Genomic DNA, 23,562 nt, shown 5'->3' with positions numbered 1-23,562 from the left:
AAGTGTGTCCATTGAAATCTCTCCTCCTAATCTCTCTCTCTGCCACCCCGACCACAGCGACACTCTTGCTCTCACACACCAAAAAAAAAAAAAAAAATTTATAAATCTGTCTTTTTTTTCTTTTTTCTATATTTTTTTTTAAAAAGGACACATCCAAAGATCTGGATAATAAATTATTTGCGTTTCCTAAGAAACTTTTTTTTTTTTCTTTTTGTTTTTTCTTTCTTACTTGCCTCGTTAAGCTGCCTGAAGCCTTTGACAGAAGTTAAGCCTGGATTGTATTCATCTCTTCCACGCAGAAATGCTATTAAAGGAGGAGGAAGGGAACCCAAAAAGAAGAAGGAAAAGGAAAGCCCCCATCCCGACTCGAGAAGCCCTAATTCCTCCCCGTGCCACGAGGAGGAGGAGGAGGAATGCTGTGTAGCACTTGGATTGCTTGTAAACGCTGAGGATGGGTCTCTAAGGCTGACAGCGGTGTGGGAGAAGCGCCCTCCCCGCTCAGGACGGATGTGCCTCCCCCTGCCACGGGGGGAGGACCCTTCCTCACCCCCTGGTTCGTCCTCCTGGACCCCCAGGCGTGGGGAGCACCATCAGCAGTCCCCCTCTGTGGCCATGACCACCAGCATCTCGCTCTTGCCCATCTCCTCTAAGGCACTGGCCAGGGTGTTGAGGTCGCCGTCGTCCTGGTGCTCGGCTTCCCACAAGTCCAGGAGCACCCCGGTGGGGCTGGCTTTGGTGGCAAAGTAGTTCAGATACCTGAAAGGGAGAAGCAGGAGAGGGTTGGGCTGTGGTGCCCAGCTGGAGATGGCAGGAGGGAGGATGCTGGACTGTCACAGACGTGTTTTATGAAAAATCCTCTCCTTAGGATTTTTGCTCCTGAGAAGCTGAGAGGCCTCAGGAACAAAATGGAAACAATGGTTATCTGCTGCTGTGGAATGCAACAGGTGCATCTGTGATTGGTCTCATATAGTAGTTTCTAATTAATGGCCAATCACAGCCCAGCTGTCTCAGACTCTCTTGAGAGACACAAGCTTTTGTTATACACTCCATTCTTTGTCTTTCTGTTCAAGTCTTCTGATGAAATCCTTTTTTCTATTTTAATATAATATATATCATAAAATAATAAATCAAGCCTTCTAAGACATAGAGTCAGATTCTCATCTCTTCCCTCTTCCCGGGCCCCCTGTGAACACCACCACAATGGACCTGTTTGGAACATGAACTTGGATGGGAATGCTGTAACACAAATGGCAAAGCCCTCAAGAGACCCTCTGCAGTTTTTAGACAGAGCTGGTGTTCATGCAAAAGCAATGTAAGCTTTGCTTTGGTGAAATGACCCTTTCTCCCTTTGGTCCTGGGGTGAAACCAGGTGGGAATGGCACAGCCATTGTCCCAGATAAATAAAGGCATTCATAGTGACAGGAGACACAGGACTGTGGCACAGATGGATGCCAGAATTGTTTGGGTTGGAAGGGACCTTCAAGATCATCTAGTTCCAACCCCCCTGCTGCGGGCAGGGACTCCTTCCATTATCCCAAGGTGCTCCAAGCCCTGTCCAACCTGGATTTGAACACTTCCAGGAATGGGGCAGCCACAGCTTCTCTGGGCACCCTGTGCCAGGGCCTCACCACCCCCAGAGGAAGAATTTCTTCCCAATATCTCATCTAAACCTCTCCTCTTTTAAAATTTAAAATCATATTCAAGGATAGAGATGGATATAACTATGCAGAGCCATGTCCCCATTTATAGATGGACCCATAGAGCTGGACACAACCCCACTGCATGTCTACAGCTGGCAGAGAGCACAGAGTGAAGCCTCCCAGCTGGGGACACAGGAAGGGAAAGCAAAGCCTGGGGACACCCACCGGTCCATAGAAAGCTTCTGGGCAAGAAGTCTCCAGTCGTTGCCCCTGGAGTTGGGAGCATCCAGGCTGTTGCAGATCTTCTGCCGGATGGAGAGGGGGATTTTGAAGGCGTAGGGTCCCACCTGGGTGGTGGAGGAGGTGGAGGTGGCGGTGGCACCGCTGTGGTGGGAGCGGAGGGTGTCGGACGAGCTGCCGTGCTGGAAGAGGAAGGAGAGGGTGAGATGTTGCCGAAATGTCTGAATGTGTCCCCAGCTGTCCCCCCAGCTCCCCTCTGCTCACCTCTCCCAGCGTGACGTGGAGCTGGAAGATCTGCCCCTCCCCTTCCACCTGCCGGACGCAGATCTTGCAGGTGAGCTCGGTGGAGGCCTGGCTGTACCTCTCCAGGGTGAAGGTGCAGTGCAGAGCTCGCTGGCTGCCACTCCAGATGTGGTAGAAGGGGATTTCCTGTGGGCCACCAAAGCAAGGGCTCAGCCAAGGCTCCCGCAGCTCCCACCTCCTCCAGCCACCCCGAGAGGGATGAGGTGGGACAGCAGGATCTTGTTGGAATCCATAAAATCAGAGGGGTTTGGGAAAAGCAGGCCTCAGAGACAGGAGAACTGTGATTGGAGCTAAGCAGCAGCCATGAGATTGGTCAGCAGAAAAATTATGTAAAAAGTAGAAAAGCAAGGACAAATAGAACAATTGTCTGTGTATTAATGCTTGTCTAGAATAACTCTCTAAGCTACAGAAAAGTTTATCTAGTGAGATATTAGGAAGTTCTAAGCTTAATAATGGAGCTCTGTGCATTGTGTTTTAAGGCTTACAAGCAGGTATTGTATTCAAAATAAGCAAGCATTGTTTAACCAAAGATTCGTGTGCTTATAGTAGTTGGATAGAACTACTGTCAATGTGCTTTTGCTTTGTGTGATTGGTCAAAAAACTTATAAAGTGAGTTGTAACATTGAGTTCTTGGTCTGCTGCCTGGGATGTGAGCTGCTGGCATCTTCCCATTGTCATAACCATGTAATGAGGCTGATGCTGGAAAATAAAACAGCTCAAGGCACATTTGCAGCAGTCTCATCCCGTTCATGATTTATACATGTCCAGTCATAGACCTCACAGAGAGCATCCCACGAAAAAGAGCAGAAAACCAGTCCCCTTTTTCCTCTATCCCTTTGGGAGACAACTCAGCCCCACAGCCCTGTGGTGCCTGGCTGACATGGAGCTCCCAGCCTGGAAGGGCAGCTGCCCCCAGGTCAGCCCCTCACCTGGTACTTGGCCAGCAGTTTGCTCCTCCAGAGCGCGTGCGGGATGTCGTGGATGGAGAGGCGCAGGTTGTGGTAGCTGTCCTTGAAGGGCAGGGGCTTCGGCTCCTCCAGCAGGTACCCTCCCAGTGTCCTCTCCAGCTCCAGCACCTCCTGTGGGCAGCAGGACAGGCAGGGTGAGAGCCAGGAGAAGGGCAGGGGCTGCTCCTCTGGCCAGCTCCTCTGCCCAGCCCAAAGCCAGGATGGAGGGGGGAGAGGAGTTGCCAAGAAGAGCCAGCATGGAGAACAGCTTTTGCCACCCCAACACAACTTGCCAGCTCATCTCATACACCAGCCCCACCTAAAACTTGAATTTCCTAATGAGAGCATCCATAAATGTCTCCTTGGAGAACACAAAGCTCCAGCACAAGGTTCAGGCGCTCCTGACCTGACTCCTGCCACTCTATCTGCTTTTAACACCATCCCTTCAAAACACCAGCAGCTTTTAGAAGAAAAAGACAAGCCAAGAGCCAGAGCCCTGCCTACATCCCCACCTAGAGGCACCACATCGATCCCAACAGGATGCACTGGACAAGTCACAGGGAACCAAAGAGCCACAGCACTGGTGGATCCAGGCAGCCAAAGCATCCAAACTGCACTCAGTGTTATCTATGCCACAAAACCTGTCACACACATCTTTTATGAAAAATCCTTTCCTTAGGATTTTTTCTCCTGAGAAGCTGAGAGGCCTCAGGAACAAAATGTAAACAATGATTATCTGCTGCTGTGGAATGCAACAGGTGCATCTGTGATTGGTCTCATGTGATTGTTTCTAATTAATGGCCAATCACAGTGAGCTGGCTCAGACTCTCTGTCCCAGCCACAAGCCTTTGTTATCATCTTTCTTTTTCTATTCTTAGCTAGCCTTCTGATGAAATCCTTTTTTCTATTCTTTTAGTATAGTTTTAATATAATATATATCATAAAATAATAAATCAGCCTTCTGAAACATGGAGTCAGATCCTCATCTCTTCCCTCATCCTCAGACCCCTGTGAACACGGTCACAAAAACCCTTCCAGGGCAGGGAGAGACATGGATCCCTGCAGGATCTATAAAAAACCTGCCCACCAGCAGCCAAACCTCTCGTGTAATGCCTGCAGGAGGGGTCCCAGCAGAGGAGCTACACAACACCCTCCCTGTTTCCTTGGCAGAGGACAAGAAAGGACAGGCAAAGCAGTAAACACCTCATTATTTCACTATGGTCACTTTGCAGGCAGTTGCATCAGGTTGGCTGCTCCCCAGGGCCAGGCCACCCTGAGAGGCATCAGGCAGCATCCTGCTGCCAGCACAAACAGCTTTGAGAAGGGGATATTTACCTTTAGAGCATCTGGTGTGTCCTCCAAGCAGTAGACCTTGAGGCTGTACTCCAGGGAGGTGCAGACAGTGGGGGCAAAGATGGCCAGCTGGAGCCTCTTGATGGCTGACCTGGAGTAGGACTCCCCCACAAAGACATAGGTGCCAAGCTGGTCCAGCAAAATGTGGCAGGACTTGGCTTCCAGCTGGCAGTAGCAGGGAGTGTTGAGGGTCTCCTCATCCAGGGTCACAACTTCCTACAGAGATGTCGCAGACAACTTTTATGAAAAAATCTTTTTCTTAAGATTTTTCCTCCTGAGAAGCTGAGAGGCCTCAGGAACAAAATGTAAACGATGGTTATCTGCTGCTGTGGAATGCAACAGGTGGATCTTTGATTAACCCATGTTAGATATTTGTAATTAATGGCCAATAACAACCCAGCTGGCTCGGGCTCTCTGTCCGAGTCACAAGCCTTTGTTATCATTCCTTCCTTTTCTATTCTTAGCTAGCCTTCTGATGAAACCTTTTCTTCTATTCTTTTAGTATAGTTTTAATGTAATTTATATCATAAAACAATAAATCAAGCCCTCTGAAACATGGAGTCAGATCCTCGTCTCTTCCCTCATCCAAGAACCCCTGTGAACCCTGTCACACAGAGACACCAAGATTGAGGGATGTTGAGGGATGTCAGCCCATCATCCAAGGGGTTGTGCCTGCCCCCCAGGGTCTCTGCTGGCTGCAGGGCCTGGCTTGCTCCCTTACCTCCCAGTTTCCCTGGTGGGACTGTGTTTTCAGCTGGTAGATCCAGTCCGAGGAGGCGACGTCGGCACAGTGGGGAATGGTCAGGACCACGGGGCGGCACAGGAGCAGGCCCGTGGGCCCACAGGTCACTGCAGGGCTCAGCACGGTCTGTGTGCCCTCAGAGGGCAGCCTGGGGAGGGACAGGGGACACAGGTTGGACAGGGAACTCCGTGGTGGCCAGCGAGGAGGGTGGGTGGCCAGCGGGGCGACTTACAGCGCGGTCTCAGCCTTGTTGAGCACCAGGTACATCTCGTAGAACTTCCCCTGGGGGATGGCCCCGTGGGGCACCAGCAGGCTCACCCCTGGAATGGCACACACAGGGCTCAGTCGCAGAGAATGAGGGAGAAACCACCCCCCACCCCAGCCAGAGAGCACAAGGAGAGCACGGAGCCAGGGCAGCATGGCGAGGAGCACCTTCAGATCACAGAAACATGGAATGCTTTGGGTTGGAAGGGACCTTAAGGATCACCCAGTTCCACCCCCCCTGCCTTGGGCAGGGACACCTTCCACTATGCCAGGCTGCTCCAAGCCTTGTTCATCTTGGCCTTTAATGCTTCTGAGGATCCAGGGGCAGCCATTGCTTCTCTGGGCTGTCCCATGCTTGCAAGGATGAGCCAGGCCAATGCTTTTCCTTCACTAGGAAGGGAAATTCTAATCTTTGGGTGCCTAATCTTTGGGGTTTTTTGCAAGGTGCTGGCCCTGGATCAATGGCAGGGAAAGACCAAGGCAAGCCCAAGGAGGCTGTAACCTCCAGCCTGAGATGCCTGGCTTGGGAATGGCTTTCTGCCTTCCTTCCCTGAGTCATGTTTGGGAAAGCAAAGAGCTGTTCACGCAGGGACAACATGATGGTCCAGCAGCCACACAATCCCAGCCTGCAGCTTACCTGTGCCTGGCATGGTGAGCCTTCCCCCCAGGTAGCCAAATGTGCCACTGGCACTGTAGCCATGCTCCCGGGGCAGGCTGAGGAGGTGCTGGGAGCCCAGGCCTTTGCTCCTCACGTTGGCAAAGTGACCGTCCCTGGCCGTGTCCCCAGGGTAGGTGCCGGTGGCAGGGACTCCCCCCAGCAGGTCTGTGCCATCATGCAGCCCCGGCGAGGAGGAGGAGGCGGTGGACGAGTTGTAGACCTTGATCTTGAGGCTGGGCAGGGGGTCCAGCAGGGGGGAGTTGGTCATGGGGATCTTGTCAGAGGAGTCCTGCAGGGCGTACATGGGGCCGCGGTACACGCCCGCGCTGGCCGTCAGGTCCGGCTGCATGGACGGGTGCAGCAGCTGAGGGTTGTCTGCAGGGGCACCAAACACAGGTGGGGGATGAGGACAGCAGTGGAAACAAAGGTATGGAGAAGTACTGCTTGAGTGGGAGACATTCCAGAATGGTTTGGGTTGGGTGGGACCTTCTCATCTTATTCCAAACCCCTGCCATGGGGCAGGTGCAGCATCTGACGGTTGTCTGCAGGAGCACCAAACACAGGTGGGATGAGAAGAGCAGTGGTAACAAGGGCATGGAAATGTATTGCTTGAGGGGGAGACATCCCAGAATGGTTTGGTTTGGATGGGACCTTCTCATCTCATTCCAAACCCCTGCCACGGGGCACCAGACCAAGCTGGTGCAGCAGCTGAGGCTTGTCTGCAGGAGCACCAAACACAGGTGGAGGATGAGGACAGCAGTGGAAAGAAGGGCATGGAGAAGTGCTGCTTGAGTGGAGACATCCCAGAATCATTTGGGTTGGATGAGACCTTCTCATCTCATTCCAAACACCTGCCATGGGGCACCAGACCAAGCTGCCCTGATTCCCACCATCAACACCTCACCACTTCCACCTCAGCTTTCCAAAATCAGTATATTCCCTTGGGAAAGCAGGACTGGGAGCCCAGTGAGGATCCACCCTCTCCTGTGACTTTCTTTCTGCTGGCCCTAAGGCTGGTGAGGACCTCCATGGCTCTTACCATGCCGGGATGTCTTGAAGTTGACGGGGTGAAAGCCTCCGGTGAGAGCAGCCGAGGAGTCGGTGATGTCCGTGTCGAAATCCCGGCGTCTCCTGCGGTACACCACCACCCCCACGGCCATGAGGATCACCACGAAGACAAAAATGGCCACCACCAGCCCGGCGTACAGGGCCACATCGCCCGTGGCCTCCAGCACTGAGGGGGATTAAAGACACTGAGGTGAAAAAAGGGGCAGCAGAAAAGCGCGTCAAGACCTGCCATCGCTCCCCAGTCCCACCACTGACTCAGGCATGGGTGGAAGGACGTGCCCTGGGCCTGCTGGAAAGGCTGGCAAGAGGATGGAAAGTGTTTTCTAAGAGTAGGAAGTCAAGAGTAATGCCAGAGAATGAGATGGAGGTGAAACCCTCAGACCTTTGGAGGACATCTGGCCACAGCTTGTGGAAACTTCACCTGAGCACCAAGGGTCCCAGAAACATTGGGTTTGTGCAGTTCAGGTTCATGAAGCTGTGAGCAACCCTCACATCCTAACAGGACAACCCACAGGAGTTTTAGAGTGGGCTTTAGTTGTTCCATCTTCCCACCCTTTCCTTGCCCAGCTGCCAGGGAATCCCTACCATGGATTCAACAGAACAAAACCACAGGAACAAACAAACAAACAAAAAAAAAAAGAATGGCCATGAAATGAGCACTTACGGTGGCTTTTGGGCTCGTTTAGAATTCTTTTATCTGTTAGGAAAAACAAAGTTAGAAAAGAAAAAGGTGAAGGTGATGATGGGGATGAAATGAAACAGAAAGTGGGAGGTAAGCCAGCCCAGGGTGAGGGATGTGGGACATTAACATCCTTCCCTGGGGCATTCCAAAACCCAGGTAGAAGCATGGTGACAAGGACATTCCCATGCCCAGGCAGCAAAGGGGACAGTGGTGTCACACAGCAGCAGGTGGCAGCATTGGCTGCCTTCAGCATGCCCACTCACAGGTAGCAGCACCATTACCATCATCATTATAGATTTATTCCTCAAAAAAACACCTTCAGAACTCCCAGCAGTGAGCCAGGGGAGGTGTTTTCATGGTGTGGCTGAGAAGCCCCTCCTGTTGCCCTGTCTACCCACAACCAGCTTTATTCCAGCAGAGGCCCCACATCTACAGGGGTGGGACAGGGGCCTCAATGCCAGCAGCACATTCAGATTCTCCAAAATCCCCAATAACTATTCCTCCAGGTAAGAAATAACTCTGGAATGGGGGAATCTGCTTGAAAACACCTTTTTAAAGACACCACTTAAAACTCAGGTGGCAGCAGCTGCTCCATCAGCTTGGAGGCACAGCCAGCAAAGTGTGGCCAAATGCCAGAGCGCCACAGCCAGAGTGGCATCTCTGTGGCACATCCCCATGCCCGTGGGCACCCTCCTGGGTACTCACTGTGCAGGCAGAGGCCGTCAGTGCAGTTCTTGGAGTCCAGCAACACGCCGCTGCAGTCCTTGCCGCCGTTGCGGGGAGCGGGGGCTGCGCACTCCCGGCTGCGCCAGTGTGTGCACTCGGTGCTGCACGCCGACCACTTGCTCCACTCTGTCCAGGCACCATCCACTGCAGGCATGGACACAGCAGGGTAAGCAAAACCTTCCCACTTTGGGGACTGTTATCCCAGTGATCCTAAAGACCAGCTTGTTCCAATGATCCTAAAGAGCATCTTGTTCCAAACCCCTGCCATGGGTAGGGACACCTTCCACATCCTAAAGACCAGCTTGTTCCAATGATGCTAAAGACCAGCTTGTTCCAACGCCCCACTGTGGGCAGGGACACTTTCCACTATCCCAGGCTGCTCCAAGCCCCATTCAGTCATTGACCCCTTCTCCACTCTGTCCAAGCACCATCCACTGCAGGCACCAAACACAGCAGGGTCAGCAAAACCTTCCCACTTTGGGGACTGTTATCCCACTGCTCCTTAAAACCAGCTTCTTCCCCCCCCCTGCCATTGGCAGGGACCCCTTCCACTATCCCAGGGTGCCCCAAGACCCGTTCAACCACTGACCACTTGCTCCACTCCGTCCATGCACCATCCACTGCAGGCACCAAACACAGCAGGGTCAGCAAAACATTCCCACTTTGGGGGGTGTTGACCCAGTGCTCCTAAAGAGCAGCTTGTTCCAAGCCCCTGCCAAGCGCAGGGACACCTTCCACTGTCCCAGGGTGCCCCAAGCCCCGTTCAACCTGGCCTTGGGCACTACCAAGGATCTAGGGGCAGCCACAGCTTCTCTGGGCAACCTATACCAGGGCCTCCCCACCCTCACAGGGAAGAATTTCTTCCCAAAATCCCATCTAATCCTGCCCTGTGAAGCCATTCTGAATCCTGTCTGTGTGAAGCCATTCTCTGTTCTGCTGCCACTCCAGGCCCTTGTAAATAAACTCTCTCCATGTTCCTTGTAGGCGCCCTTGAGATACTGGAAGGCTGCAATTAGTTCACCTCAGAGCCTTCTCTGCTCCAGGCTGAACAATCCCAACAATCCCAACCACAGCCTGGGTTGGGAGTTTCTGAGCCCTGCTCACCTGGGCAGAGGGTGGTGCAGGTGATTTTCTGGAAGGGCTGCCCGTCGCAGAAGGAGCCGCCATTGAGGGGCGCGGGGTTGGTGCAGGTCCGTGTGCCCTTCTGCCAGCCCCGGCCACAGCGGTTGTTGCACGGAGACCACTCAGACCAGGTGGACCAGCCACCATTCACTGCAGAGGAGATGGGCAGAATCAAATCTGGAGCCCAATCCATCAGCTAAGCCTTGGGCTGGAGCTAAGCCTTGAGTTCTCACACCTTCTGTGACCTCCCCGTTACAGCTCAGCCTCGTGAACAGCAAACCACAAAACTCCCTCTTGTGTCACCACCCCGTGCTCGAGATGCTCAGGACTGCTTTGGTCCTTTTTCTACTTGGCAAATATTTTTTTGCATCTGGCCCTGAGGAGATCTTTGATTTCTTAGCAAAGTTCAGTCAAATACAGCTTTCCAGCTGCTTTGAGAGTCAGAGCATCTGGATCCAACCTCCATCCATCCTCCTACCCAGCTGAGAATGCTCAGAAACACCTCCACCCCTCCACCTCAAACGTCTCCTTACTGCCTGTGGAAGCCATTAGAGGCTCCTGTTCTGCAGATACTGGTTATCACCTAGCACCAATTGACTCCTACCACTCCCAGAAGTGCCCATAATCCCCCTTGGCTTGGGGACACAGGCAGCACCACAGGTCCCCTTGCGGGCCAGTACCGTAGACAATGACAGCGGCCGTGGTGCTCCGGCGCTTGGCCACGATGTTCTTGGCCATGCAGGTGTAGTTGGCAGTGTCCAGCAGCCGGGCCTGCTTGATGATCAGGTTGTGATCGATGGTGATCAGGAAATTGGTGTCCTGGCTGGGATCGATGACGTCCTCGTTCCTCAGCCACTCCACCTGGCACAAAAGGAAGGGATGGGGATTAAGCCATCGCCAAGACCAAAGATGTCCTCAGCAACTTTTGTCCTGGACAACTTTGCCTCTGACTGGAATTATTTCTCCTGAAAACTGGACCAAACCAGGCCTGACTGGGGCATGTTACTGGTGTTTTGGCCAAGGATGAGACACTGTGGCTCCCTCCAACACACAGCTCCCAGCGGCTGACGGAGCTGCAGGCAAGGAAAGCTCCACTACCATGGTAAGAAAACCCATCCAAACTGATCTTCCCAGCTCTCAGCTCCCACTGGTGACTGCTCCCATCCAGACAACGCCCTGGGCACCTCCTTGTCAGATCTTCCCTCTGAGGCACCTCAGGAAGCGTGGGAGAGGCTGCTGCCCAAAATAAACCATTCTGCTGAATGAGAGCTGACAGGAGATCATCTGGGATGGGGTGGGGTGGGATGGGATGGGATGGGATGGGATGGCATGGGATGGGATGGCATGGGATACCCCACATGCACCCTTCAGGAACCACTCACCTCAGCCTGTGGGACCCCCTCAGGGGGGCGGCACTGCAGCAGCACCTCGTGCTCCAGCGGCACCTCCTTGCCCAGAGGCTCCTGATCAAAGTTCTTCCGTAGGTCTGGGAGGGGAAGGAGAAGCCAGGGGTTAGCAGCCTGCAGCAGGAACAGGGCAGCCTCCAAAACTTTGGTGAGCACCTCAGCACCAAGCACCCTCAGGTCAGGGAGTCCCTCTGGCATACACAGCCAGGGCAAAACGTGCCCTGGGAGGAAGGAGCTGAAGGACCATGTTTTCCAGGATGGATTTGGGGCAGCACATGGTGGATGATACATTTCCTCCTCCATGTACATGCAAGCTTATACCCTGTCCTGTGTTTTCCTTTTGGGGCTAAGCTCATCTTATCCACTGTTTCTTCATCCCTCCCAGCAGAGCCCCTCGGGATGTGGGGGACACAGCAGTGTCCTGTTCCAGAGCCTGGGAAGGAGCAGGAGCATCACTAGATGGTGCTGCAATCCTCTGCTACAGTTCCCAGATCTCTGTCTCCATGTGGGAATCCTCTGCTCCAAAAAACACCATGAAAATGTTCAAGGCCAGGCTTGAGGGGGCTTGGAGCAAGCTGGTCTAGAGGAGGGTGTCCCTCCCCATGGCATGGGGTTGGAATGAGGTCAGTTTTAAGCTCCTTTCCAACCCAAAACTGTCTGTGATTCTATGGTTCTCTGAGTCTGTGGTTTTCCCAGCATAACCCTTCGGCAGCACAGCTGATCTGTTTTGGGCAACGTGTTGGATTATTACCCCTCTAATAGCCAAAATATTTGGAACTGGGCAAGCCTGGCTGTTCCCCTGTAGCTCTGCCATCTCACCTGCTAATTGAGCAAATTCAGGCGTGCTCAGCCTGACTAACTGGCCTTTGATCAGGCTGACACCCCCAGGAGCAGCTCAGGGCAGTGACATGTGACAGCAGGGACTGCGAGGACACGGAGTCGCTGAGCATGCAAGGTGCCATCCGGTGGGTTATTAAGGATAATAAACGTTGGGTTATTAAGGATAATAAAACCCTGGGAAGCGCTGAGCACGCTGCTTGGCACTGCAGCCTTAACCCTGCTAGTGCCACCACCCTGGCCAGTGGGCATGGTGACTCTCAGAAACAAAGCTACAGCTGGGGTGGGGAGAGAAAAGCAGGGTCATCCAGCAGGGATGGGTCATCCCAAACTCATCACAAAGTGGAGAAGGTCATTTGGACCTGGCAAATGTGCCAGCTAGTGCCACCACCCTGCAGGTGGGGATGGTGACTCTCACAAACAAAGCCACAGCTGTGTGGGGACAGAAAACCAGGGTCATCCAGCAAGGATGGGTCATCCCAAACTGATCAGAAAGTGGGGAAGGACATTTGGAGATGGGAGTGATGCCTTGTGAAGGCTGACCTAGAATAGAGGCCAGACAGAGTTAAAGAATAAAGCAGGGATTTATTAAAAGGCCTCAATAGATCCACTTTGGGCACCACAAGAGCCCAGCCAGGGCTGCATCCAAGATGAACCAAAATGGCCACAAAATGCATGAGAGTCACTTTTATAAGTTCTGCTCCATTTTCATATTGGAGTTAATCGTCCAATTACAGCTCTAGCCCGTGCAGTCCCATCCTGCTTGTTTTTCTCTCTTCAACCCACATTGTTTGTGCTCTTGGGCCTGAGATTTGGATCATCTGTCCTTGGTCCCCAGCTAGAGCAGGAATTGTTTTGTCTCCCTGCTCTGCGCACAGAGCTCACCACCCCCTCATAAGCAGCCCAGAATGACACACTGAAGCAGCCCAGGACGTGAGGAACACGGAAGCTCAGCCCTGAGGCCTGGGGCAGCACTTACAGGCGATGCGGACGTAGGCCCGGCGGCTCTTGGTGGTGCCGGCCGAGCTCCAGGCCACGCACTGGCACCAGTAATCCTCCAGGCCAAAGAGCTCCTCCACCTGCTGCCGGGACACCTCGATCTGCACCTCCCGCACCAGCAGCCCTGCAGGGGGACAGAGACACGGCATCCAGGAGCGGGGAAACTGAGGCAGTACCCCACAGTAATCCCTCCATCCCTAAAGATAATAGTCCCTTGTAGTTGCTCTAATAAATCTCTTCCCAAGAGGGCCGTTGGAGGATTGGGCAGATAAAAAAATTTGTGAGTGCCCCGTTGTTTCCCAAAGGGGTTTACAAAAATAAGCCTTTTCAGATTGGCCAGTGGCTCCTTGTACCATAATATAATCCTTTCCTCTCAGGAGTTTGCTGTTTATTGCAGCCCTGAGATACTTGAAAAGTCTCTGTTTTGGCCCGCACGTTCGAAGAATGAGTTTGAGTTCTTCAGTTTTCAGTCTCAGAGTTGTTTATTGTATCTTATCTATAAAAATTTTCCTCCTGTCCAGCCGAGGTCTGCTCAGCAGGACAGACGGAGCCACTCTGGCCCCCAGGGCAGTGTTATCTCTTTATACTACAAATTATGTATAACATGCTTACAATTAGTTTCCAATAGCTATCACCTATGTTAGACAGTGAGCTTCTACTCTAAACGAATCTCAAGGCGCCAACATCACAGCAGAAGATGGAGGTAGAGAAGAAGAAGAAGAAGAAAGGCTGGACGGGCCCAAATCCCCCCATCTTGTCCCCAAAACCCCTATTTTAAAAATCCCAAAATCTACCTCTTCACCTAGTGATAACTTTATTATCTTCTGTGGCTTTCAGGTCTTCATACAAAGCTGTTAATTTGCTCTACGGGTCATAATCAAACCCGCAGGTGTTGTGGGCTGTGTACCAGGGTCTCTGAGCCCCCCGACAGGGGTCCCAGCAACTCTGGACACCCAGAGGGATGTACTGAGTTCAACACTTTCCCACAGGCACCAGGGTTTTATTCAATACTGAGTATGTTGGTCCTGTATCAACTAAAATTTTTACCCTCTTTCCTTCTTCCCCCAGCCTCACTGTTATAACCAGGGGATCCTCTGAGGTAGGATCTCCCGGTCCCCTTCAGTCCTCTTTGACACCAGCAACCATCCTTCTTCCCTTGTCCCTCCTCCATTTCAGACATTCATTTTTCCAGTGCCCAAACTCTACACAATGCACATTGATCTTTGCCCAGTCAGGATGGACCTCCCTGGTTTCACCAACTTTGTCTTCTCCTCCTTTCTCTGCCCTTATTACTGCCATAAATTTCTTCATATTCTGCTTATATGCTCCCTCTCTATTACTACATACTCTCCATGCCTCATCCACTAATTTTTCTAGGTTTCTTATGTCAGGCCCTTTAAATTTCTGAAGTTTGCACCTAATATCCACTGTTGATGGACCCAAAAATAAATGTACTAGTTGTTGAATTCCCACATTTTCTCTAGGATCTAGAGTTGTGCAGCAGCGCATCACGTCTCTCAATCATGTGCAAAGCTGGAGGACAGAGGGTTGGAGGCTTCTCCTCTGGGCTTGCCACCTCACAAACCAGGGAGACTTCCCTCTGAAGGATGGTTTGGGATGAAGCCAGGGCTATGGATCATGTGGAAGTGCCTCTTTTTTCCCGCCAGGACCAGAATCTCTTCAGCATTTCTCAAGGCAGCACCCTCCTCCACCAGCTCTCTCCCACATCTTCCCAATATCCCAACATCCAAGCACCCCTTCCCACCCACCAGGGTTTGAAGGATGCTTTGTTGTGGGGAGAAACCACCCCTGTCTGTGCCAAATACAAATATAACAAGACAAATACAAATATAACAAGACAAAACCTTAAAGAAATCAGCCTGGCCGTGGCAGGGGGGCAATGACAAAGGTGACACCACCACAACCAGGACACGTTCCCCTGGACTGCAGGAGCACCAATGATCACCACCAAGGGCAGGCCTTAGTTTTTTTTATTTTAAGCAATACCTGCCCATTTTTTTTTTCAGTTTCTATTTCAAAAAGGTCTCAATTTCACACTGATCGAGAGCCGCACGCTCCCCAGCTGTAATTTTGTTACAGCTCACTCCCAGTGCTGTGAGGAGCAATTACTGTCTCCCTGCCACCTCCCTGCAGAAGAGCTGACAAGGAAATACAATTTATTTTGTCACTATTCAGGGGGAACAAAAAAAGAAAAAAAAAAAAAAGAAAGAACCACAACAAGAAAACCCCAAAAGCAAAGGTTTTTTGGGCCAAGCACTTTTGGGATTTTAAAAGGATTCAGAATGCAGATATGGTTCCTATCCATCTTGGGAAGGGATGAGCACCCTGGAAAGGTGGGAAGCATCCTGCAAATGCCCAACCTCTGTTCCTAAAATTGAACTCAGAGCTTGTGGCACACAGGAGTCACTTCCTAAGGGCTTCCAGGCACCCAAACAGAGTCACCCTCCCCACCCAGCCCTCCTCACCCAGCTGAATTATCCTCTTTGACTTGGCCTATTTTTGCTTTCTTCCGCATGAAATGTTTTGGATCAGACGCAGTCAGAGCATTACTGAGCCAGGCTCATTCAAGACACGTCATCTTAGAAGTTCCTTTTTTTTTTTTCCTCCCTTCTTCTTCTTAAAGGTCCCTTTTTCCAAGCTTTTAAGCAAGGACAGTTAAAAACTAACCATGTTAACCTGTGCCTTTGTGCCCAGCTCTCCCCTGTGCCCTTTCCAGCAGCTTTCCTGAACAACGCCGGGCGCTGCAAATGCAGATTTTTTACCACCTCAAACCATTTTGGTTCCAGCTCCCTTTTCCTTAGGGAGGTTGCCAGGCAGAGATGCCCACACCAGCAGCTTTTAACATGCACCACACCACCTGCAGGCACTGCTGGTTCACTCCCTGATAGCAGCAATGCCATCTTTGAAGCCTGGATGAAGGAGGTGTGTGCTGCTTCCTCCCCAGACTGCAGGCACACAGCAGGCTGGAATCTGAGAGGGAGATGCTGGACCAAAGCAAGTGAATTTCCACAGCAACAGATGGATGCCTCATCCCTGGGAGTGTTCCAGGCCAGGCTGGATGGAGCTTGGAATGACCTGGGCTAGTGGAGAGTGTCCTTGCCCACGGCAGGGGGTTGGACTAGATCATCTTTAAGGTCCCTTCCAACCCAAACCACTCCATAAGTCTATGAAATAGAGTGTTCCTTTCCACACTACACATCACTAAGGCTTCCCACAGGATGCTCCAGAGAAAGGAGTCCTAACAACCACCTGTTGGATAAACAATCTCCAAACATTCCACATGTGAGCACAACACAGGAGAAGCAAATGAGATAAGAATTTGTTTTCCTTTTTCTCTGAGGCTTCTCAGCTTCTCAGGAGAAAAATCCTGGGCCAAGGGATTTTTTCAGAAAATATGACTGCCACACTGCGGGAAACTTAGAGGAAAAGACAATTAGACAAATTAACAAGGGGGGATCACACCCAGGGCTGGACCACACGGCTCAGATGTTGCCACCAGAGCTGAGAGTGCCTGGTGGTGAATGCTGGAAAGCTGGGAGGGTGACAGGGCAGCTCCATTGCTCCCTCCTTGTCCTGGTTCTGTGATCTTCCCCTAAGCATCCTCTGTAGCCACGTGTGGGGCACACAGACCTTTGGCTGCACCCAGCGTGGCCAGATGTTATAAATAAATTAAAAACCCCTTGGCAAAGGCTGCTCGGTCACTGACCAACACTGACTCTGCCTCACAGTGGTGAGGGTTTCAAATCTGGCCTCTGCAAGAGCTGGGAGGTGGAGATGTACCCAAAATGAGAGAAACAGTGTCCCCTGCTCCTGTCAGCCTCCAGAGAAGCAAAGGGACAGCCTGCCTGGGCATCTCTGACTATTTTGCCTCTAGAGGAAAAACACCCCATGAATGGCTAAAGCAGCTTGAGGAGGAAAGGCTCAAAAAGCTGCAGAGGAAAGGAAAGAAAGGATCTTCCCTTTCCAGAGCAGGTTTAGGGATGCACCTGAGCACAGACTGGCTCATGGCTACTACAGGGTGGAGAGCAAGAGATACCAGGGAAGGGCAAGGAAAAATCACAGGGGCAAGAGGAGATTCTGTCAAAATACTGGTGGCTCCTCCAGGCTGGTGAAGTCTCTCCTCTAAGCCCAGCCTGCCTTCCAAGGCCAGCACCACTGCAGTTCAAAAGGCTGCCTTGATTTAAAGCCCTCAGGATGCCACATGTGCAGGGATTAGCAGAGGGCAGATCTTACAGGGGAAATGTGACTGTTTTCCTCCACTCCTGATCAGGTATCAAAACTGGTGCAGAAAAGGTGTGTGCCGAGCTAAAGCATCCCAATTTTAGCAAATATTCTTCTTTACATGATATATCTAACCCCACAAATCTTGTTCTCGTGCCAGGATGCTTCAAGGCATGGACTGAGCAGCTCTGCAGAGCCCAACCCCATGGAGTAAGACCCCCCCCTAAAATGCCTAAACCACCTTCTCACCCCGTTCCAGGCAGGCAGAGGCTGATTTATCCTCTGAGGCAGAAAAGAGCTCATTTGCCATCAACAGGCATTTCAAATCCTACCTGCAATTGCTCTCATTACCCATTAAACACTTAATCCCTCTGCGAACCTGCATAAGCTGCCAGCCTTTGCCACCCCTCCTGGCAATGACTCCTACATGTTGATTAGGCATTTTGTAGAAAAACAGTCCCTTTTTTTTTCCCCTTTTTAAATCAGATTTAAACATGCTGCCTTCAAAATCCCTTGTAAGAACCCCAAGTCCTGAACAAGGGTAGGAGTGAAATCAGGCAGGGTGACTTCCCCAAGCCTGATTGTGGAAGGGGTGTGGTAGCAGGTTCCCAATCAGGTAATGATTAGTATTGACTTAATTATCTAGAAGGCATGAAAAGACATTTTATTATTAGAAATCTACAGTTCTTATAGGAACACTGGTGGATCTAAGACCTGATTGTCTTAAAGTCAAAACCTCTCATGTCACCGTCATAGTTTCTGAAAAATCCCTTCACCAGGATTTCTTCTCTTGAGAAGCTGAGAAGCCTCAGAGAAAAATGAAAACAATAATTATCTGATTGCTTCTCCTGTGTTTTGCTGCTTTGGAATGTGGTTTGGAGATTGTTTATCCAACAGGTGAATTGTTTTTACTTAATGACCAATCATGGTCAGGTTGTGTCAGGACTCTGGAAGGGTCACGAATTTTTAATCAGTATCTTTTTAAGCCTTCTGTCTGTATCCTTTCTCTATTCTTTAGTATAGCATTCTTTTAATATAATGTAATATGATAAAATAATAAATTAGCCTTCTAAGAACATGGAGTCCGATTCATCATTCCTTCCTTTGTCTGGGAACCCCAAATACAAACAGCAAATACAACACCACAGCTTCCAATGATTTTTCTGGGAAGGTCTGTGCCTACTCTCTGTGGCCAGAGAGCTGCTGCCACAATGGTGCTTTCACCAATGTCCTGCCTGGAGGAGAACCACCAACAGCACGGATGCAGCAGGAGAGAAAAGGGCTTGGAAAGCAGCAAGACAAGGAGGGCTTTGCTCACCGGTGACCTCGTCCAGGCTCTCCTTGGTGACGTGGTCGTTCTGGTTGACCCACTCTCCATTGCACTTGAAGTAGATCTGCGTGGCGGGGTTGGCGCGGCACACGAGCTCCACGGGCTTGTTCTTGACGATGTAGGCATCCTGCGGCTCGCGCAGGAAGTGCGGCAGCGTCTCGGCCGGCGCCGACGGGAACGACTCGGGCAGCACATCGCTGTACTCCAGCCCTGCCGGGACACACAGAGCCTCAGCAGCTGCCCCGCGGCCCCCTCCACACTGCTGCCCCCCTGCCCTGCACACGCGGGTGGAAACAGCGGATGAGGAGGGGTGGGAAAGCAAAAACAGGCAAAGCAGCAGCTGGCAGGATGAGAGGACACAATCTCAAGCTGCACTAAAGGATATATAGGTTGGATATTAGGAATAAGTGATAAAAGGGTGATAAAGTACTGGAATTGTCTGCTCAGGGTGGAGTCACCATCCCTGGATGTGTTTAAGAAAGCCTGGATGTGGCACTGGGGGTTTAATTGGCTGGGTTGGACTCAGTCTTGGAAGTCTCTTCCAACCCAACCCAGTGGTTCTGTGAAAGCAAACCAGAGCTGTGGGATCAATCCTGTTTCACCCGAGTACTAGGCCCCCATCTATACTCCCAGCCTAAACTTGGGTGATCTCACTAGAGGACACTGCAAGGGAAAAGCAAAACAAAGCCAGATCTATGGAGAGTGACAGGGACACAGAGAGGCTCCAAAGAGGCTGGTGTCCCCCACTCCACACCTCCTCCTCACAGCCCTGAGCAATGCATGGGCATGCTCTGAGCAAAACGCTGGCAGGGCTTGTTCTGGGAACGCTGACCATATCCCCAGGACAAATCTCAGCCATCCACACCTTCACTGGAGCTGCGTGTGGGATCTCACCCCCTGCCAGCACTTGGATTTCAGCATCACCCAACAGTTGAGCAACGGCTTCCAGCCCAGGCACCTCCAGAGAACATCACCCAAAGGTGCCACCAGTATTCCCACTATCCCAGAAAACGTAGGGCTGTGCCCTGGGGAGCTCCATATTCCTGCTTGTTTGCTTTCAAAAGCCATCTAAACGGAAAAACAACTGGAGGTCGTGTCTGCTCATGCCAGGCCAAGAAAAATCTTGTGCTCTTGCGCTTAAGGAATGTTATCCCTTAGGAATGGGAGCTCCAGGGTGCCTCATTCCCAGCAGCAGCTTGGGAAGATGCTCTGACTGAAGCTGAGCATCATGTGCAGGAGACCCATTTCCAGTTCATTAAGATCAACCCCAAATAATCACAGGAGTAATAAAAACCCCCACACAGGTGCCCAGGGATGCTGCTGCTTAACCTGTTGTTCCTGGGAATCTCACTAGCAGTCAGGTCACATCTTGAGGCTTTTCTTTACACTCAAAGGAGTTATGAGCTTTTCCTCCTCCTCTCTTCCCCCAGCCTGAGCTGTGATTCTCAACTCCAGGCACTGCAGCGTGCAGGAAAACAGTAAATATCCCCAGCCCCACGATAACATCTCCAGAGCTGGCAGGGAGAAGAAAGGAGCCCACTCCTTCCATCACCCTTGGCAAGGAGCAGCACTGCACGGAGAGAATCAGAATCCCAAGCTGTGAGGAGGAGGAGGAAGAGAAAAAAAAATATAATCAGATGCACCAAGAAAACAAGATGACCAGGCTTCCTCCTGAGCAAAAATCAGTGAGGGAAAAAAAAAAAAAAGCACGAGGTCAGTCGTTTAAAATCCATTTAGGAAAATTGACTTTCCATTTCTATTTAACACAGCACTAAGGGAGAGCGGTAGGACATTTGTCATAATCCATTAACTGCTCTTTTGGAAACAATGAATTAAACTCTGGGCTAATTTCTCTCTCTCTCTCTCTGGCTCTTCCCCACCTCTCTGCTGCTGGTTATTTCCTTCCCCATCTCATTTGCAGACCTGTAATTTTCCCAGGCCCTGTGGCAGGCAGGGAGACAGGGAATGCCAAGGTGTGTGACCCCCACCCTGAACAAAATCTTGGAAACAAAATCCCCACACTGCTCCCTGTGACCATCAGGCCACTGCTCCTGCTGAGCAGCCATTCACCTGTCACAGCAGCAAACATCCCTTTTTTAACCTGCTAATCAATTTTTCATCCACTGGGTTGTTGTTCTGTTGTTTGTGTGTTGGTTTTTTTGGTTAATTTTAAAAACCGCTTTGATGCCATGGCTCTAAATTCCCTGGCAAAGGGGGCTGGCAGGAGATAATCGAACTGGCAGCAGAGGCAGCCAACAAAACTTCACTCACAGGTTTGTGTGCAAACCTCCCTGATACGATGCTCCCTGCATCCCTGTGGCAAAGTCAGACCTGGGCTTGGCAGCTGGGAATGAGCACAGGTATCCCCAAGAGCCAGTTTTTGGGAGGATCTTCCCCTATAGAGGTGACACCCAAAGTGCTCATGGCCCTGTTCCAAATCCACAGGCCAGGAGGAGAGATCCTTCTCCAACAGCCAGCACCAAGGATATGTTTTCCCCCACCTCATCACCACTTTAGTGATGCTGAACAAGACTTTAGGTCATCCAAGAGGAGCTGGGAGGGGGATGAGTCACAGCCGGATGGGGATGGAAATCCAGATTTGTGACTCACCGGGATCATCTGCACGGGAAGGGTGAAGGCTGCAGTGGAGCCACTTGGGCCCCCAGAACAATGCTTGGGGCTGAGACACTCCTGGTGGCACCAAAAGTCCCATCCAGACCCTGCTCCAAGAGGGGCTCTGCCTAAATAAATGCTGAGTCTTGAAGGTTCTTCTCCATGTGGGCACAGTGATTTCGAGGATGAAGGTGGAACAGGATGGTGTCACCGGCCAGATCCAACATCTGATTTTGGTGGCTACAAAAACCTGGTGGGCTTAAGGTTTGAACCCAAAACACCTGAACCTTTAAAGCAAGGAGCATGTTGGGAAGGTTAAAACCCTGCAAACTCACAACAGCTGAGGGATCTTTTGTTTCTGGCCAGGAAAGATCTGGGGCCAAAAAAGCAGCTCTAACAGGAGACAGGATTTGTGACTCACCAGGATCAACTGCACGGGAATGGTGAAGGCTGCAGGGGAGCCACTTGGGCTCCCAGAACAATGTTTGGGGCTGAGACAGCCGTGGTGGCACCAAAAGTCCCATCCAGACCCTGCTCCAAGAGGGGCTCTGCCTAAATAAGAACTTCAAGGTTCTTCTCCACTTGTGCACAGTGACTTTGGGATGAAGGTGGGGAAACAGGATGGTGTCACCAGCCAGATCCAACACCTGCTTTTGGTGGCTACAAAAACCTGGTGGGTTTAAGGTTTGAACCCAAAACACCTGAACCTTTAAAGCAAGGAGCATGTCAGGAAGGTTAAAATCCTGCAAACTCACGACAGCTGAGGGATTTTTTGTTTCTCTCCAGTAAAGATGTGGGGCCAAAAAAGCAGCTTGAACAGGAGCCAGGGGAAAAGGATGATGGGTTCTTCATGGCAGACTCACAACTGGGGCAGTGCCATGGAGCCTAACCCCACAGATTCCCCAGACTCATGGATGGGAGCAAATCAAGGGGGAGGGTGATTTTTCCATTCAGAAATTAGCAGGGAAAAAACCATTTGCAGCTGGGCAGGGCATTTTCCTCCAGCATGAAACACTCGCTGCTATTTAAACACACTGGGGAAGAATTAAGGCGTACGAACAAGGGGGACTTTGGATGAGAAAAGGGAGGAGAAGCATGCTGGGCACATTTATCACAAGCCATCAAGCCAGCCTTTCATCCCCGCTGCCACCCGCCGCATGGGAAACCTCTGCCTCTGCCGGCACTCATGGGGGCCCCCCAAAAAATCCACACTGGGGGGAGGAACACGCTGCTTGTGCAGGAACAACTGCTGGTGCTGTGTGCCCTGACTGCCCAGCAACAACTGCAAAACCCAGAAAAAGGAACTTTCCCAGGGGTGCGACTCCACCACCTGCAGAGGCCACCGCGGCTCCGGTGCCACCCCAGGTGACACTGTGGCCCAGTGACCCACAGGAGCAGCAGGCAGGGGAGATGCTGTTGCATGGGAAAGCAGGAAAGGAGCCCTGCACAGCCGGGATTTCCAGTCCTGCAATCACACCAGCAATAAAACTCCCAGCAGTGACAAACTAATAAATATTTGAGAGCGCGCTCCGCTGCCTGTAATCATCTCCCTGGCAGACGTCTGCAGGGGGTTCCCATCTGCTGGCTTCCCTCCTTCCTGCTGGAGGTGGGTGCCTGCTTCCCAGATCTCTTCTGGGGTTTTTTTTTGGAAGTCCCAGGCTGTCACCATCCCACAATCTCACACGACTTTGGGGCACGGTGTTCTGGGGTGTCTGGAGCTCTTTGTGGGCAGGGAGAGACAAAAAAGAGGGGGAAGCTCCCAGCTCAACCCACGGGACCAAATCCTTAAGCCTGTAGTAGGAGCAAGGAGAGGAAAAGGGAGGAGGGGAACAGGCACTTCTTTTCCTCTCCCCATCCCTCATCACACATTTTAATCTGCTGGGGCTGAGCTGGATTATCTGCAGCATCTGTTCCCTGGGGGGTGATTTGCAGATGTTTGCCAGCCAGCCTTTGCAACTTTGTCAAGACCCACGACCCCAAACCCACCTCATGCCCCAAAGGGAGCAGCACCGGGGTGGGATCCAGCCTTAAACCCTCCTCCATCACCCCAGACACGTGGCACTGAGGATGGCAAGCCCGGGAAGTAACTCCCCCTGCAGCAACGGCCGAGCAAACCTCCCCAGGAAAGCGTTAAAATCCTCTCTCCTGCAATTGTTATCCCTCCAAATATTTGGACCCAAACCCACCTCATGCCCCAAAGGGAGCAGCACCGGGGTGGGATCCAGCCTTAAACCCTCCTCCATCACCCCAGACACGTGGCACTGAGGATGGCAAGCCCGGGAAGTAACTCCCCCTGCAGCAACGGCCGAGCAAACCTCCCCAGGAAAGCGTTAAAATCCTCTCTCCTGCAATTGTTATCCCTCCAAATATTTGGAAGATTACAGGAGCAT

General features: G+C 51.6%; 1 protein-coding gene across 1 annotated transcript; it reads right to left on the bottom strand.

Annotated features, from left to right (window-relative positions):
- Window positions 1-111: 111 nt before the first annotated feature.
- On the bottom strand, window positions 112-19,804 carry UNC5B (unc-5 netrin receptor B). Its single transcript, XM_031064797.1, has 17 exons — window positions 19,774-19,804; window positions 18,548-18,769; window positions 12,968-13,111; window positions 11,128-11,231; window positions 10,426-10,606; window positions 9,728-9,895; window positions 8,603-8,767; window positions 7,880-7,912; window positions 7,187-7,381; window positions 6,127-6,522; window positions 5,458-5,545; window positions 5,205-5,373; window positions 4,466-4,699; window positions 3,113-3,262; window positions 2,145-2,309; window positions 1,866-2,062; window positions 112-756 (listed from the first exon to the last, which is right to left on the bottom strand). The coding sequence occupies exons 1-17, from the start codon at window positions 19,802-19,804 to the stop codon at window positions 591-593; spliced, it is 2,808 nt and encodes a 935-aa protein (XP_030920657.1). The 3' UTR covers window positions 112-590.
- Window positions 19,805-23,562: the final 3,758 nt, after the last annotated feature.

The sequence above is a fragment of the Geospiza fortis genome, unplaced genomic scaffold (assembly GCF_000277835.1).
Source record: "Geospiza fortis unplaced genomic scaffold, GeoFor_1.0 scaffold858, whole genome shotgun sequence".
In the NCBI taxonomy this organism is placed as follows: Eukaryota; Metazoa; Chordata; class Aves; order Passeriformes; family Thraupidae; genus Geospiza; species Geospiza fortis.
This window is presented reverse-complemented; position numbering and strand designations above follow the sequence as displayed.

Excerpts from the sequence above, each read along its gene's own strand:
- UNC5B (XM_031064797.1), bottom strand. The coding sequence starts at position 19,804 with ATGGGTCTCCTGCACATGATGCTCAGCTTCA. Across the intron at positions 18,770-19,773 it reads GCACATGATGCTCAGCTTCA|GGCTGGAGTACAGCGATGTG; the intron begins GTCAGAGCATCT and ends GTGTCCCGGCAG. Across the intron at positions 2,063-2,144 it reads TCCACGTCACGCTGGGAGAG|CACGGCAGCTCGTCCGACAC; the intron begins GTGAGCAGAGGG and ends TTCCTCTTCCAG.